The sequence below is a fragment of the Cebus imitator genome, unplaced genomic scaffold (genome assembly GCF_001604975.1).
Source record: "Cebus imitator isolate Cc_AM_T3 unplaced genomic scaffold, Cebus_imitator-1.0 Scaffold206, whole genome shotgun sequence".
In the NCBI taxonomy this organism is placed as follows: domain Eukaryota; kingdom Metazoa; phylum Chordata; class Mammalia; order Primates; family Cebidae; genus Cebus; species Cebus imitator.
Window position 1 is genome coordinate 3,352,717 of NW_016107521.1, and position 18,658 is coordinate 3,371,374.

Consider the following 18,658-nt stretch of genomic DNA (forward strand, 5'->3'; position numbering starts at 1 on the left):
GAAACGCATACTCTATATTCTACCGATAAAAGTATAAACTGGATCAATATTTCTAGATGGCTAGTGGCAACGTTATCAGAAGCAATAAAAATGGACAAACTCAGTAAGTTTACTTCTAGAAATTTATCCTCAGAAAATCAATAGAACACTACAAAGACTGAGCTCAAAGATACCTATTTATAAACCACCGATACTCCCTTATAATTAAAATTAGCTATTATTGTTCATGCTTTTTTCTTTGAAAGGAAAAAAATCTTAAAATGTCTAACGTAAGAGATGGGTTATTTATGTATAAACCATTCACGTGCAATCATAAATTAAAATTTTCATCATATCTACTGGCATGAAAACAGGTTTATGACATAAACTAAGTACAAGATGGTATGTACAATTCCACTGCTGTTAAAAAAAGTTGAGAGTTGCATAATTATGCATGTATATATGCAGTTATAATCACACATACACAGACATATACACATACCAATATGCAAAGAAGATCTTAATAAGCCAAGATGTTAACTGTATTTATTAGTGGGAGAGTAGAATTAAGACTATTTTATGTGGTGTTTTTTTTTTTAAATAAGCATATTTTTTGGTAACAGAAACAAAAAGTTATTTTAGCAGCACTCATTTGACTATTGAGCAACTGTTTATTTAGCTGGTTGATATAGATATCTGATTAGCTATCTGCAATTGTTATTTGTTCTATTAGTACACATAGCCATTTCTAGAGGCTTCTCTGTGCCTCAGTTTTCTGAGCTTTTTTTCATTTTGTTTTGTTCAGACAGGGTCTCACTTTGTTACCCAGTCTGTAGTGAAGTAGTAAACCACAGCTCACTGTAGCCTTCAATTCCTGGGCTCAGATGATCCTCCCACTTCAGCCTCCCGAGTAGCTGGGACTACAGGTATGTGCAACCATGCGTGGCTAATTTTTATATGTTTTGTAAAGACAGAGTTTCACCATGTTGCCCAGGCTGGTCTTGAACTCCTGAACTTAAGTGATCAACCTGTCTTGGCCTCCCAAAGTGCAGGGATTATAGGCATGTACGACTGCACCTGGCCAGTTTTCTCATCTTAAAAATTAAGAGGTATACTGGCATAGTTAATATATACTAATAAATTCCTTTAACTTGGAAACTCAGCATGAAACTCCATTTTGAACTAAGGTGTCAAGCTTGTATTTTCATTGAGGGAACATGGAAAATATAATCTTTAGGCTGACTCATGTCATATATTTCATTTATCCCCAAAACATTACATTAAATGTCTAATGTGCTACACATGATTGGAAAAAGTATGAAAAACTATTACAAATGAATAACCATTTTTCACAAAGGTCACAGTCCTTGGAAGACATAAGTGCTAGGTAAATGAAACATTACACAAGTAAAATAACTATTAATATTTATTTTAGTCACTATTGCTTCTTTCTAATGCAACAGGTCAGAGACCTCATGTAAATATTAAAAGATTTCAATAAACCAGTCTCACCTCACAATTCCTTCAGATACATTCGGCACTGAAAGGGTAACATCTAGTGAAATCTGACACTGGCTTCTTAAGATGGACATCATCCTTAAGGCTTCCACTTCACTCCTGGGGGCATTTACCGAGGCACAGCCTAAATAAGTTAGTTTACTGAAAACTACGCTGTCTTCATCGGCCACCGGTGTGAAAGGACTTGAAACTTCAGAATCTGAAAGAAACAAAGAATAGGGAAGTGATTATTTTCACTTTGATATTTTGTTGATATAATTAGCAAGTAAACATCTGCAAGTAATAATTAGGGCTAAAATTAAGTATTAATGAAATAACATATGCCATACCCTAAAAGAAATACCCATGAAAGCCAGAAATCTCACACTAGAACTCCGTCAGAAACACCAAGATTTTCAGGTACAGGCTGAGTATCCTAAATTCAAAAATCTGAAACATAAAATGCTTCAAATTTCAAAACCTTTTTAGCACCTACATGACACTTAAAAGAAATACTATTTGGGGCATTTCAGATTTCGAATTATTGGACTTGGGGTGCTCAGCAGGTAATAATATGCATATTCCAAAATCCAAAAATTCTGAAATCTGAAACACTTCTGGTCTCAAGCATTTTGGACAATGGATGCTCAAACTATAGTGCTATTAGAGTCAGTCTCAATCAGATTCAGATTTGATTCACTTTTCTGCCTCTTCCAATGTGTTTGGACTTTATAATTTACATTCAGGTCAAATATATATTTAGCATTTTTTCACTCTAAAAACTCCTACCTCTGATTGTCGTCTTTCTAACCTGCACTGTTAAATTATTTCTCTCATTCATCATCTTAGCCACTTCATTATGTTCTCTCAATCCCCTTGGCTTTCCTTTTCCTATAACATCTATAGTTTTAACACCCGCTTTTCTAAATGAGGTTTTAAGTTGTCCTTCTCCACTCATGCTATGTCGTTCTGTCCCACGTTCTAGTCTTCCTTTTTCAACTTGGCAACCGCTCGCATAGAGCTATTCAGGTCTGGAGCAAACATCTGTTCACCCAGAATTATCCCTCCATTTCTCTAATATTGTACTTATTTCTTTCTTTGAAAAATCTTTAAGCATTCTAGGGAAATTAAAAAAAAAAAGTCTCCCCCTATGTCATTTAACCATGTTTTCTCTTTCAGTACCACTGAAATACATTTAAAAGGAAATAAGAATGGTACACATATTTACTCCTTTCACATCCCCCTAGATTTAGAATTTGGAGATTCTAGAGAATGTAGACAATGGTTTTGCCTGTTCTAAATAAAACCTAGTACAGGGTGGACACTCACATATTAACAACAATAACCTTCAGTTATGCAAGCAATGCAGCAATCCTAACCTCCTTGTCCAGGTTTCACTGGCAGGCTCATCTCTGGTTTTTGGAGCCCTACTAATGGCACGGGGTTAATGGTGGATGAAGCGGAGAGCTGATTAGAAAGAGGCCCATCTCCTTCACCATCCAGTTGTGACCTTTTCACAAGCTCCTTTTCCCCTGGCTGGTCGTCCATTGGAGGATCCATCAGTACATCTGCTAGTTCTTTTTGCAGCTGCTGTTCACTTCCATTCCCTACAATCTAAGGGTCACAAATACATGCAATCAGCAAAGTGAGAAAGATTGCCCAGTACTGATTACAATGGGTTCATATTCTAAAGAAAATCATTAGCATTTCTTTTGACACAAAGATATTTTCTGAATGTTTTTAAAAAAAATAGAATAAATCAAGATCTGCAATGAATAAGGCCACAGCTGCTCTCTCAATTTATATAGTTATGAAAAAGTACATAGCGAACTTGAGACTAATATCCAGAAATATATGTGATTGCCTGTCAATGTTATCAAAGTCTTTTACTGTGTCCTAAACTAACAATAATTAAAATATTTGTAATTTTATTTGTCTGATGAGAAATAATGCTTTTAAAAAGAACATCTTAGTGTCTCCTATAGCCGTAAGAAAAAAAAGAAAAAATGTGCTTGCTTCCAAAAGATATCAACAGAAACACACATATTAGGCAATATATTTTCACATGTTTTACCACTCCTGCCATATACAAGTCTCTTGTATTTCTGAGGAAGACTTATATGATATGAACAGGTTCTTAAAGTTCTAAAATACTTGAGTAAAGCTGACATAAATGTATAAAATAGTCCTGAGAAATAAAAGCACTCTATTTCAATAATATCAAGTAATTGCAGAGAGTCATGATGGGTTATTATTAGTTCCTCAACAAGGAAGCAAGTAAGTGTAAAATCAAGTGGATACGGCCCAATGCCAAGAAAAACCACAAGTGACATAACCCAGTATTGTCACTAAGTGCTTACTTAAGAAATACTTAAAAAACTAACAGAAGAATTGAGTTAGAAAAAGAAAGTCATGGGAAAAAAGAGGGAGTTGACTTACGAGGCTTTCTGACTAAACTCTATCAGAAAGTTAAATTGGGCAGGGCTTTGAGAATGTTAAAGAAAAAAGGTCGGCCGGGCGCGGTGGCTCAAGCCTGTAATCGCAGCACTTTGGGAGGCCGAGGCGGGTGGATCACGAGATCAAGAGATCGAGACCATCCTGGTCAACATGGTGAAACCCCGTCTCTACTAAAAATACAAAACATTAGCTGGGCATGGTGGTGCGTGCCTGTAATCCCAGCTACTCAGGAGGCTGAGGCAGGAGAATTGCCTGAACCCATGAGGCTGAGGTTGCGGTGAGCCGAGATCGCGCCATTGCACTCCAGCCTGGGTAACATGAGTGAAACTCCGTCTAAAAAAAAAAAAAAAAAAGAAAAAGAAAAAGAAAAAAGGTCTACCCTAGGAAAATTAACGAAGAGGCTAGAAAGCAAAATTCCAATAACAGAGGTAGGAACCGCTGGGCTACCAAGAAATCCAATTCAAATGTTTTTATTGATTCAGGCTTTTATAATTCTATAAACTTCAAGTCTCTTGTGCTTCAAATTATGACTGAGAAAAAGACAAGTGTTTTCTGCTGACATTTTCCCAAGAAAATTCCAACACTTCAACTACTTTTGCTTTAGAAATAAAGACCTCTTTCTTGGCTTCAATGACAACTTCTGTTTCTGTGAATTTCATTTTATGTTTGGAGTTACTGCTAATGGAAGTACAAGTGGGCCAAGTAATTTTAACCCTTTGTTAAATCAGATTCTACACATACACAAGTGCAATTGAATTTTTTTTTCAGAAGTTCTGCTTTAAAAAGTTTTTTTTTTTTTTTTTTTTTTTTTTTTTTGGGCACAGTGGCTCACACCTATAATCCCAGCCCTTTGGGTGGCTGAGGTGGGCAGACTGCTTGACCACAAGAGTTCGAGACCAGTCTGGGCACCATGGTGAAACCCTATCTCTACCAAAAATACAAAAATCAGCTGTGCATGGTAGCACGTGCCTGTGGTTCCAGCTACTGGGAGGCTGAGGTGGGAGGATCGCTGGAGCCTCGGAAATTTAGGCCATAGTTACCGAGATCACAGCACAGCACTTCAGCCTGGTTCACAGAGCAAAACGTTGTCTCAAAAACTTTTTTTGAGAAGAGACACCATATTGCTGTGTTGCCCAGGATGGACTTGAACTCCTGGGCTCAGGTGACCCGCCCTTATCAGCCTTCTGAGTAACTGAATATAAGCAATGCCACCACACCCAGCTTAAAAAATTTTTAAAGCACCTAAAAATCAAACTAAAGCTTAGATCCAATTAGCCTCTTAGTTTTTCAAAACTGGAGAATAAATACCGTATTACCTGGAGTAAATAAAAGACAGCCCAAATGAGCCTAAACTAACTTTTACAAGGGTAGGAAGAAATAACATATAGGAGTAGAGTTATATAGCATCCCAGAAACAGATGAGAGAAGATACTAGATTACCTATTGAAGCAATTAGTAATTACAAGTGGGAATGCAACTGGAATTGAATAAAGACATATTACATGCTATGAAGTACTGTTTTGCTCTTTGGCATGAATAAACCGAAGTTTTCTGTTGCAATAGGCTACCTACATTGTAATAAATTTACCAATCACAGAAATGTAGCTAACCCTGAAACAAAACATGTTTACACATTTCCCTTGTATTTACATGTTTATCTTGCATTCTTCCCTACTTTATAAGTTTTATAAACATAAGAACTCTCTTCAATGTCCTTAACTCTTCCTTAAAAACTAGGAAAAAGTGGTCAGGTGAGGTGGCTCATGCCTGTAATCCCAGCACTTTGGGAGGCCGAGGCGGGCAGATCATTAGGTAAAGAGATCAAGACTATCCTGGCCAACATGGTGAAGCCCCATCTCTACTAAAAAATACAAAAATTAGCTGGGTGTGGTGGCACATGCCTATAGTCCCAGCTACTCTGGAGGCTGAGGCAGGAGAATTGCTTGAACCCGGGAGGCAGAGGTTGCAGTCAGCTGAGATAGTGCCACTGCACTATAGCCTGGCGACAGAGAGAGACTCCATCTCAAAAAAACAAAACAAAAAACATGTATACACGCAAAACAGTTGATTACTAAGAGTGGTTTAAAAATAGTAATCTAACAAATGCCTTGGATAGTTTTATCAAATACAATATGCAACAATTATGTTAGATCACTTGTGAATGTTGAATCCAATTCCAAATTACTACCTATAACAGTACAGTACCCATACTTTTTTTTTGTATTGAGATAGAGCCTTGCTTTGTCTGTTGCCCAGGCTAGAGTGCAGTGGCATGATCCGGGCTTACTGCAACCTCTACCTCCTGGGTTCAGATGTTTCTTTTGCCTCAGCCTCCCAAGTAGCTGGGACTACAGGCACAAGCCAACATGCCCAGGTAGTTTTTGCATTTTTAGTAGAGACGGGGTTTCACCATGTTGGCCAGGCTGGTATTGTACTCCTGACCTCAAGTGATCCTCCCACCTCAGCCTCCCAAAGTGCTAGGGTTAAAGGCATGAGCCACGACACCAGGCCTACTATGTACTTTAATCAATTAAGTTCTTTTTTAGGTTTAGGGCAGTCAACTAATTTTATCTAAACCAAGCTGGAAAACATTCAGCAGTGTCTTTCAAGGTTCTGAAACTTTGACATGCATCAGAATCACCAGGAGAACTTGCTGAAACAGACCGTTGGGCCCTGTCTGAGTTTCCAGTTAAGTCAGTCTGGGGTAATGCTTAATAATTTGAATTTCTAAAAAATCCCCAAAACACAGTGATGCTGCTAGCCTGGGAACTACACTCTGAGAAACAGTCTCAGATTAATTATTTTTGACCATGACTATCCAACAAAACTACCACTATTACTATGCAGCATGAAACGAACAAAAGCATGTAATATACAGCATGGAATCCATCACACAGTCAACATTAATACACAGTAATCTTTTTTCAGAAGTTCTGCTTTAAAAAGTTATTTTTTGCCTGGGTGTGGTGGTGGCTCAAACCTGTAATCCCAGCACTTGGGGAGACTTAGGCAGGCAGATCACTTGAGGCCAGGAGTTTAAGACCAGTCTAGCCAACATGGTGAAACTCCATCTCCACTAAAAAATACAAAAATCAGCCAGGCATTGTGGCATACACCTGTAGCCCCAGCTACTCAGGAGGCAGAGGCAGGACAATTGCTTGAACCTGGGGACTTGAGCCCAAGATCACACCACTGCACTCCAGCCTGAGTGACAGAGCAAGACTCCATCTCAAAAAAGAAAAGAATAGAATAGAATAGAATAGAATAGAATAGAATAATAGAACAGAACAGAAAAGAAAAAAAAAAAAAAAGAAAAAGGAACCTCCACATATGATTCTGATACACAACCAGGATTGAGAAACACTGCCTCAGAACAAAATCCCAAACTAAAATGCCAACATAGTATTTACCAGAGGGTCCACATAGGCATCAAAATGATCTCTGGTGCTTTTTGAAAATGCAAATCCCTTGACTCCACCCAAGAAAACCTCTGTGCATGGGCCCCAAGAACCTATATTCTGCACTCCATGAGACGTTCACATGCAACAAAGTTTGAGAATCACCGGGCTAGGAACTTACGCAGTTCATTTATTTTCTAATATGAATGGTCCATCATGATAAAAGGACTAATAGCAAATAATAGTTACTTTTGGCACATGCCTACCTCCACTAGAGAGGCTAGAAAAGTCAGTAGTTTCCAGCTTCCCTTACAGGTATAGTTTACTATATAACATAATTTTAGCCTTTGAGATGTAAACAGAAATTGGCTGGGAAGCTTCTAGAAGACTGTTGCTTTTCCCAATAAAATAAACAAGCATGATTAGTGTCATCCCCTTTACCTCTTCTTCTTGCCTTGGAACATGAATATGGAACCATGGTGGATGTACTATGACAATGAGGTGACACAGAACAAAATTTCAGTAAGTCAAGCCAAGCACAATGGTGTGTGCCTGCCGTCCCAGATACTCAGGAGGCTGCGGGGAAGGATCACTTCAGGCCAGCCTGGGCAACATAAGGAGATCCCTTGTCTTAAAAAAGAGTCAGTGAGCCAAAAATGAATGAGCGGATAAAAGAAATTGGGTCCTTAATGGTACAGATCAGAAGTTAGGAAATGTTTTCTCTAAAGAGCTAGATAATGAATATTTTAGACTTTGTAGGCCTTATATTAGTCTCTCTTGCAGCTACTCAGCTCTGACTTTATAGCATGAAAGTGGCCATAAACAATGTGTAAACAAACTAATGTGGCTATGTTCCAATTACATTTTATTTACAAAAACAAGGTGCCAGGCCAGATTAGGCCAGCAGACTATAGTTTGTTGAACCCTGGTATGGATGAACAGGTTAAACAAACTAGCAACTGCTTATCACCAGACTTCTTCTTACAGCAGAAAAATAAACCCACTCTCAGCAGGGCTTTCTCTTCCTTGCTGTCAATAGCATTCCTAACAGATACCACCACCATCTCTAAAATAAATGTAGTTTCAGGTAAAGTCATGAAGACATGTGGTATTAGTGAAAAGGCAAATATATAGATCAATGGGACAGAATAGAGTCCAAAAAAAGATGCACACAAATATGGCCAATTGATCTTTAACTGATCTGTCAAGGTAATTAAATAGAGAAAGTGATGAATAAAAAAATGAAGCTGGAACAATTAATCTGACATCCATATGCAAGAACATGAATCTTAATAGTTCACATCATATACAAAAAAATTAACTCAAAAGGGATTACAAACCTAAGTGTGCCCTAAAACTATAAAGCATACAAAATAAAATATAAATCCTTGTAATTGAGATTTCTTAGAACACAAAAAGTATGAACCATAAAAGAAAAACTTGAGAACATGAACTTTATTAAAATTTAAAAGTTCTACTCAAAAGAAACTCTCAAGAGAATGAAAAGATAAGTCAGACTTGGAAAATATATTTGCAAGTCATATATGTGATGAAAGACTTATATCCAGAATATATAAAGAACTCTTAAGAAGAAAACAAACTGCCCAATTAAAAAGGGCATTTCACCAAAGATACCTACATGGCAAATAAGCACATAAAAAGAAAATATCACTAGCCATCAGGGAAACAGAAACTATAATAGGATGCCTCTATACTCCTATAAGAATGACTATAGTCTGGGCATGGTTCATGCCTATAATCCGAGCACTTTAGGAGGCTGAGGCAGGTGACTGCCTGTATCTAGGAGTTCAAGACTAGCCTGGGCAACATGGTGAGACCCCAATTCTACAAAAATTTTAAAAAATTAGCCAGGCATAGTGGCACACACCTTGGTCCCAGCTACTCAAGAGGCTGAGGTGGGAGGATCATTTGAATCCAAGAGGTTGAGGCTGCAGTGAGATTTTTTGCACCACTGCACTCCAGCCTGGGCAACAGAGCAAGACCCTGGTTCAAATAAAATAAAATAAAAACAATGACTAAAATTCAAAACAACTCTGACAATAGGAAGGGCTGACCAGGATGAGGAGCAACTAGGAAACTCTCATATATTGTTGGTGGGAATACAAAATGCACTAGTCACATTAGCCATTTTTTATAAAGTTTTATAAGGTTAAACATTACACTTACCATATGACTCACTCCTAAGTATTTACCCAAGAAAAATAAAAGCATATGTCTACACAAAAACCTGTTAGCAAATTAATTTTTTTTAGAGACAGGTTCTTGCTCTACTGACCAGGCTACTATACAGTGGCACAATCATAGCCAAAGGCAGCCTCAAACTTCTGGGCTCTGTGATCTTCCCATCTCAGCCTCCCAAGTTGCTGAGACTACAGGAATGAGCCACCAATGCCCGGCTGCAAATGTTAATGTATTATTCATAATAGCCAAAAACTGAATACAACCCAAATGTTTATTCACTAGTGAATGGATAAACAAAATGATTGTTACAGATCTATAAAATGGAAATATTACTCAGTGATAAAAAGGAATAAACTACGAATAAACACAGTGACATGGACAAATCTCAAAAGCATTATTTTATATAAAAGCCAGACACAAAAAGGCTACATACTGTATGACTCCATTCACCTGGCATTCTGGGAAAGGCAAAACTACAGGGACAGAAATCAGACCACTGGTTACCAGGGACTGGGCAGGGGAATAGAGGGATGACTATGTAGATGCACAAAGGGACTTTTGGGAGTAATGAAAGTATTCTCCATCTTGACTGTGCTGGTCGTTCCATGAGAGTTTACATTTGTTAAAACTCAGGACCATACAATTAAGAGGATTGCATTTTATTGGTGTAAATTTTATCCCAAAAAATCTGACTTAAAATAAAATAGAAAAGTATGATTTCTACAAAAGACACAATTTGAGAACACAACTGTTCCTTTTTTCTATCTACTCTACAAAAGGTGCTCATCCAGGATCCTGTCTTTGGGATTAACTTCATGTTATAGACTCTCCTGTGCCACTGTACGGTATTTACTCCCAACAACATACAAAAAATCCTAAATCTGTATCTACAACCCCTTCAACTGTCTACTGGACAGATACCTTCAGTTGGATACATCAAACTTATTCTATCCAAAATTTAAGCCACTGATCCTCTTCCTGCATCCTTCTATTTTTTTTTTTTGGGGGGGGAAGGGGGCACAGAGTCTCGTTCTGTCACCCAGGTTGTAGTACAGTGGCACAATCTCTGCTCACTGCAACCTCCGCCTCCTGGCTTCAAGTGATTCTCATGTCTCAGCCTTCCAAGCAGCCAGGATTGCAGGAGTGCGCCATCACGCCTGACTAATTTCTATTTTTAGTAGAGATGGGGTTTCATCATGTTGGCTAGGCTGGTCTCGAACTCCTGGCCTCAAGTATCTGCCCACCTCGGCCTCCCTGTTGGGATTACAGGTGTGAGCCACTGTGCCTGGCTCTCTTGCATCCTTTTTAAATCAATTAGTTCCACTACCATTCAATCCATGACCAAATTAAGAATCACAATCCTCCTTGATTTCTCTCATTCCCATAAAAGTCACAAATCCTAAAAAAATTGTCCATTTTTCCCATCTTCTATTTTCTCTGTATAGCTAATACCTTAGTAACCTCTTTCATTTTATGTAAGCCTATTGCAAAGTTAGTAGTTTCCCTGCCTTTCCTCTCTCTCTCTTTCATATACGGCCACCATTCAACTTACAATTGCCAATCTTTTTTTTTTTTTGAGACGGAGTCTTGTTCTGTCACCAGGCTGGAGTGCAGAGGTGCGATCTTGGCTCACTACAACCTCCACCTCCCGGGTTCAAGTGATTCTCCTGCTGCAGCCTTCCGAGTAGCTGGGACCACAGGTGTGCATCACCATGCCCGGCTAGCTTTTTGTGTTTTAGTAGAGACGGGGTTTCACCAGGTTGGCCAGGATGGTCTTGATCTCCTGACCTCTTGATCCACCTGCCTCGGCCTCCCAAAGTGCTGGGATTACAGGCGTGAGCCACTGCGAATTGCCCATCTTAGCTGTGATTAAGCACTGCCTTATTTTTAAATCCTTCCATGGTTCCTCAAGGCCAAAAAGATAAAGCCAAATTCGTAAGACTTTTCACAACTCTGCTCATTCTACCCTTCCAGTCACTTAGTCACATCAAACTACTCAACTTTCCCAGGACACATCATAAACTTTGAAGCACCCACACTTTGCATGGAGTGTTTCCTTTCCTGGAAAGCCATCCTCTCCTCCTGTGTATTCTTTAAGACCAACCTTAACTTCTGTTACCTCCTCTGGGAGATCTTAACCCCTTTAGACATTATTTAATCACTCCCTCCTCAGGGCTACCATAATATTCACATATATGTTTATTCCAGCATTGTTACTTGTTTTAGAAAATATTTGTTTAGTGAGTCCCTTGAACCAGACTGGGCAGAGATTGTTTGTTAAATTATCTTCATATCCCCAAAGCTTCAGACAGTGACTGGGAAATAACACACCTGAAATACACATTTACTGAACTGAATGTTTCAAATGCAAAGAATGGAAGCCAAAGCATTATTACTTTAGCCTATTTGGATACTGAATATTCCATAAATTTTGGTTTAATTATAGCAAGCAAAATCTGAATGAATTTAGCTTTATCTATTAAAATACAAAAACAAAAACAAATGCCATAATTTTTCTTTATTCTGAGCAAACGTCATTAAGGTCTAACATTTACAATAAGAATACTGGGCAAGTTCAAAAGCCCAGTGCAAAAAACAATATACTTTATTTTGAAGTCCAACAAAGACTTCTAATGTAATTTAGCACAAATATGAAGATAAAAAAAGCAAAACAAATATTTATGATTACTAATACTAGGAATTATGTTTAGATTTGTGTTTATCTCCATGTAATCTACATTAAAAGGAAGAAACAGTTCTTTAGGAAACAGTCCTGAATTGCCAAGGAAAACAATCAGTATAAAGAGGCCAATTTAGCATTTAGCAGCTACTGTAAACATATGACATAAATGTCTAAAGGGAGGGAGACTGCATGATGAATCATTTATTCATAATTCTGCCTACATAGCAGGGTGGTACTAAAAAAAAAAAAAAATTGGGCTCAGAGCTGTTTTGTGGCACAACTCCAAGAGGCACCATTCACAGCATAGATTATATGAATGGCTCTCACTAGAACTGTTCTGTGTGAGGCCTATGCAATTGAACTTAGTAGTCATACTTGGGCTCCTAAGTGAGACAGATCTGGATTTGGGACACTGCATTGACATTAACTCTGTAACTGAGAGCAAATTAATGTCTGGGAGCCAAAACTGTCTAATCTCTAAAATGAGGGTGTTAATGTCTATCTTACAGAATTGTTATTAGGGTTCGAATACATTATTGGGCACTTGCGTGTATTTCAGGCACTGTATCATGTATTTTTTACAGAACGATCTCGTTTAACTGTCACATCACAGTACCTGCCAAATAGCATCCAATAAGTGCTGGTATTCCTCCACCCCACTCTCAGCTCTTTTTAAAGAAACTCTGATCTAACTATTAGAGTTGAGGTTTGAAAACAAACAATAACATAGAAAACAAGTAGTTCTGCTTTTCGTGGCCCAAAAAACTCTAAGAACACACTTACTATTCATGCACAAAAGCAGCATATTGAATAACATTTGTCCATTCTAAAAATATCAAATAAAGGCAATAACCTGTATGGTAGAATTGGCTACAAGTCTGTTTCCTTGAGAGCAAAACTGAATTTATGGAACCAAAGGACAAAATGTTCCAAACGCAAAATCCAGAGTCATTTCCTGGTTTCAATTTTCCACTTCTAAATTTATAGTCCCTGCTTCCTTTCACTGCAACAATACCATCTTGGCCCCACTTGATTTGCCAGTTATACGAAACTACTTCAGGCAGTTTGGAATCCTTTTCTGAGGGATATTTAGGCCCTCAAGAAAACATGCCTATGTAGGAAGTGACAGTTTGTGCTTGAGAAGTCCCTAGACGACCAGAAAATTAAAGACGAATTCCTAATGATCTACAGTTTCCACTGTTTTAATCCTACTGCAGTGAAAACAAATGAAAACTGTTCAAATTGAGTAACACCGCTGAGCTTCAGTGTAAAACCTGAACAATTAATAAGTATGCATGTTACTTATAACTTTTAACATTAAATAACTTTAGCTGTGTCAAAATGCACGACACAAAATAACCAAAGGTCCAATTTGGATATTTGAAGATTTAGTTACTAATCTCAAACCTGCTCACATAATCATTCTGTGATCTTTCTTAAATCAGTAAATTTGTTTATGATTTACTTCATAAACCATGGATGTTCTGATTATCAATCTCTTTATCTTACTGTATGAAGGCAAAACCAAACAACCTGAAGGTAACATTAGGAATTTCTAGCATTACTTTAAAACAAAAAGAGGAGGGGAAAGAAAAGCAGCATATGAATTTATCCTGAAAAGTCAACTGAAGACAGGCTCAAAACATTTATGACTGATTCACTAAGTAATGGGATTATGGATGGGTTTTACTTTAATTTTCTAATTTTTAAAATAGAGACAGGGTCCCATCATGTTACCTAGGTTGGTCTAGAACTCCTGGGCTCAGGCAATCCTCCTGCCTCCACCTCCCAAAGTGTTGGGATTACAGGCATGAGCCACCATGCTGTCTGGCCATGGCTGGATTTAATTACTTCTCTTACAGTCTGGACTTCTATATCAAGCAAACATTATTATAATTTAAAGAAAAAAAAAACATGGCAAGGCTATTTGTATCTTGGGACAAAAAGGAAAGCAAATACAATCAATTCTACTACACACAGTAGTCCTGATTCCAGGTTCTTTCAAGCTTCTGGATCTTATCACATGCTACAGACTCACTTCTTTGTATGAGACTTTTTTTTTTTTTTTTTTTGAGACAGAGTTTCGCTCTTGTTACCCAGGCTGGAGTGCAATGGCGAGATCTCGGCTCACTGCAACCTCCGTCTCCTGGGTTCAGGCAATTCCCCTGCCTCAGCCTCCTGAGTAGCTGGGACTACAGGCGTGCACCACCATGCCCAGCTAATTTTTGTATTTTTAGTAGAGACGCGGTTTCACCATGTTGACCAGGATGGTCTCAATCTCTTGACCTCGTGATCCACCCGTCTCAGCCTCTCAAAAGTGCTGGGATTACAAGCGTGAGCCACCGTGCCCGGCCTGAGACATTCTTTATAGAGTATCTCTGGCTAAGAGCTAAGATCCCTAACTCAGAGGAACTTATAGTTAGTCAGATGGAGAAAATAAATGTTCTGGCCAGGCACTGTGGCTCACTCTGGTAATCCCAGCACTCTGAGAGGCTGAGGAAGGTGGATCACCTGAGGTCAGGAATTCAAGACCAGCCTGGCCAACATGGTGAAACCCCATCTCTACTAAAAATACAAAAATTAGCTAGGCATGGTGCTGAGCACCTGAAGTCCCAGCTACTCAGGAGGCTGAGACAGGAGAATTGCTTGAGCCTGGGAGGCAGAAGTTGCAGTGAGCCGAGATCACGCCATTGCACTCCAGCCTGGGCAACAAGAGCAAAATTCTGTCTCAAAAGAATCAAAAATACTTGTTCTGTTTTATGGAAAGTTATTAGATTTTGATATGAGTTGTCACAACATTTTACTAAGAAAAATACAGCCTGGTACGGTGGCTCACTCCTGTAATCCCAGCACTTTGGGAGGCTGAGGCGGATGGATCACAAAGTCAGGGTTTCGAGACCAGCCTGACCAACATGGTAAAACCTAGTATCTACTTAAAAATACAAAAATTAGCTGGGTGTGGTGGTGCACACCTGTAATCCCAGCTACTTGGGAGGCTGAGGCAGGAGAATTGCTTGAACCCAGGAGGCAGAGTTTGCAGTGAGCCGAGAATGTGCCACTGCACTCCAGCCTAGGCGACAGAGCGAGACCTCATCTCAAAAAAAAAAAAAAAAAAAAAAAAAAAAAAAAAAAAAAAAAAAAAAAAAAAAAAAAAAAAAAAAAAAAAAAAAACCTGCTTATGGATGACTAGATTAAAAAAAAGAAATATACCTCTATGTTTTGTGAGGTTTTCTTTTGCTTTTAAGAGGTGGGCTCTCACTATACTGCCTAGGCTGGTCTCAAACTCCTGAGCTCAAGCAATCCTCCCACTTCAGCCTCCCAAAGTGCTGGGATTACAGGTGTGGGCCACTGTGCCCAGCCATACCTCTATGTTTTCTATAACCACACCATCACATAACACTTTTCTTTAAATGGCTTATCTGAAGCATCATCCACTCCAAGAAGCCTTCCTTGACCCTTCCCTCAAGCTGAGTTAGGTTTCCATCCTCTGTTCTATAGCACCCTTCACTCATCTGCACCACAGCATTCATTTAACTATATTGATGTTGAAAATCAAATATGGCCAGAGAATCTCTACAGCAGCTCCAATCAAGAGACATAGGCTATTTTCCCCAAACCTTGAATCTGGACTGAACTTGTGACTTGCTTTGAACAACAGAATCCACATGGTGTAATGTCCAAGCCTCAAGCCTAAGGGCCTTACAGCTACTACTCCCGTCCTAAGATCACACTGCTGTGAAGAAGCCTAAATTGAGAGGCTTCATGGAGGGAGACCCAGCTATCCTAGTCAAGCCCAGTCCCCACCTGACCCATCAGATGAATGAAGTTGTATGAGTACAAGATGAGCAAAAACCAACCAATCCACAGATCAAGAGAAATCACTTTTTTTATGTTTTTTTGGAAGGGGAGTTTTTTTTTTTTTTTTTTTTTTTTTGAGATGGAGTTTTACTTTGCCACCAGGCTAAAGTGCAGTGGCATGATCTTGGCTCAACGCAACCTCTACCTCCTGTAGCATTCTCCTGCCTTAGCTTCCCCAGTAGCTGGGACTATAGGTGTGCACCACCACACCCAACTAATTTTTGAATTTTTAGTAAAGATGGAGTTTCACCAAGTTGGCCAGGATGGTCTCGATCTCTTGACCTTGTGATCCGCCCACCTCAGCCTCCCAAAGTGCTAGGATTACAAGCGTGATCCACCACAACCAGCCAAGAAATTAATTGTTTTAATCCACTGAGTACTGAAGTGACTTGGTTCTCTACTTTTATTTTTTTTTTTTGAAAAAAGAGACAGGGTCTCACTGTTGTTGCCCAGGCTTGTCTCAAACTTCTGTGCTCCAGTGATCCTCTTGCCTCAGCCTCCCAAAGTGCTGGGAGTAGAGACATGTGCCACTACAACAGGCAGAGGTAATTTTTTAGAAAGGAAAAACTAGTAGACACAACTGTAACAAGATTTTTAAAAACTGTCATCTACCCTAAGCTATAAGCATCTTACATACAGGCACCGAGTCCAGTTCGTCTCTATACTCACTCAGCCTTTTATTATTTTCTCTCTGGCTTTGATGTTCTCCAGTTTCACTATCATTCCACTTGGGACTTACTGTGTTTTTTGAAGCCAATGATTTATATCTTTTATCACTTCTGGAAAATATTCAACTATTATCTCTTCAAATATTTTCTTCCATCTTCTGCATTCGCTTATTATAGAACACTTAAGATGACTGGTCCTTCTCATCTTAATTTTCATGTTGTTTAAGTGGTCTTTCATATCTTATCTTTCAATGCTATCTTCTGGATAATTTCTTCAGATCCATTTTCCAGGTATTTGATTCTCTCTGCAGCCATGTGTAATTTGCTGTTTAACACACCTTCTGCACTTTTAATTTCACTGGCTCTAAATTGTAGAATTCCATTTTTAGTTTGCTTAATTTTACATTTTTTGATATTGTGTCCTTTTTAAATGTTTTCTAATTTTGCTTTAAATCTTTAATGATTTTAATCAAAGTTACCTTAAAGGTTATACCTAATAATTCTAATGCCCAAGTTCTAGTGGGATTCAATTCTGCTGGGGTTTGCTAACTTGCTCATAGTAATTCTTTGTATGTATTTGTAAATTGTGGGTTGTGTGCTCTGCTTTAATAGGGTTATCTGGCGGAACACCATGTAGCCTGGGTGGCAAGTATGTTCCTCCAGAGTAGTTCTGCAATTGCTTCTGTAAGGTGCCTGGAGTATTACCAACCAAGGAACATACAAGTAGTGCGAACTCAAGCTCTAAACATACATGAAGGCAAGCCTGGTGGGCATAAATTCTCAACAAGACCCTCCTCCAAATTAGTGTCCAAGCTAAGAAATATGTTTCCTTATGTTCTTCCTGTGACTACAGGGAGAATTTCTCCCCTATCCTTTCAAGTTAGGATGTGGCCCTTAGTATACTATATGAGGGGATCTCAGCTCCAACACCTCTCTCTCTAAACCCAGGCCTTACCTTTTGCCCAACGTAGTTATCAAAACCCAAGCATTTTGTTTATAAAGAATAGCAAATTTCTCAGTGCAGTCCAAATGTCAGCCCATATATATAGTTCCAGCTTCAGTCTCCTCTTTGTTTTTGTTCCTTAAAGACTGCCATTACTTTCTTGTAAATATAGCTAGGCAATTAAATTGTAACATTTCAGCTAGCTTTTCTAATTATTTTATATTGGAACCTTCTTAGGCTTTGTAGGTTATCATATTTTCAAAAATGGGAATTATTATCCTGTAGTAGATTACTAGCTGTCAAATGACCTTTCAACAAGACACTCAATTGGGATTTTGGAGTTTTGGGGTGGAATAGTGAGAGGCTTTTAAAATCTATTTTCCATTGGGTACACATGGACATAAAGATGGGAACAATGGACACTGAGGACTACAACAGAGGGTAGGAAGTGAAGGAGACAGGAAGACAAGGGTTGAACAACTAACTACCTATTGTGTACTGTGCTTACTACCTGGATTTAATTGTATCCCAAACCTCAGAATCATGTAACATACATTTGTAACAAACCTGTACATGTATCCCCTTATCTAAAATAAAAGTTTTTAAAAATTTTCTTTTTTGAGACAGGGTCTTGCTATGTTGCCCAGGCTGGACTGCAGTGGCTATTCACAAGCATGCTTATAGAGTACTGCAGTCTTGAACTCTGGGCTTTGAGCAATCCACCTGCATCAGCCTCCTAAGTAGCTGGGACTACCGGTATACACTATGACACCTAGCTCATGGTTCTACTTTTATGTGTATGTCCCAAGCATAAATGTTAGCACTAAAAAAGAAATAAAGAAAAATTCCAGGGCCTGGTGCAGTGGCCCACACCTGTAATCCTAGCACATTGGGAGGCTGAGGTAAGTGGGTGACTTGAAGCCAGGAGTTTGAGACCAGCCTAATCAACACGGCAAAACCCCATCTCTACTAA

General features: G+C 38.7%; 1 protein-coding gene across 5 annotated transcripts in view; it reads right to left on the reverse strand.

Annotated features, from left to right (window-relative positions):
• RABGAP1 (RAB GTPase activating protein 1) overlaps positions 1-18,658 on the reverse strand; it is a 178,395-nt gene that overhangs the window by 119,230 nt on the left and 40,507 nt on the right. For 3 of the 5 annotated variants that reach the window (XM_017548365.2, XM_017548363.2, XM_017548364.2), the window contains 2 exons: positions 2,856-3,090; positions 1,492-1,696 (listed from right to left, as the gene is read on the reverse strand). In XM_017548365.2, coding sequence (XP_017403854.1) covers positions 1,492-1,696; positions 2,856-3,090 — 440 coding nt within the window. The other 2 variants (XM_037745643.1, XM_017548366.2) reach the window with 2 other exon arrangements.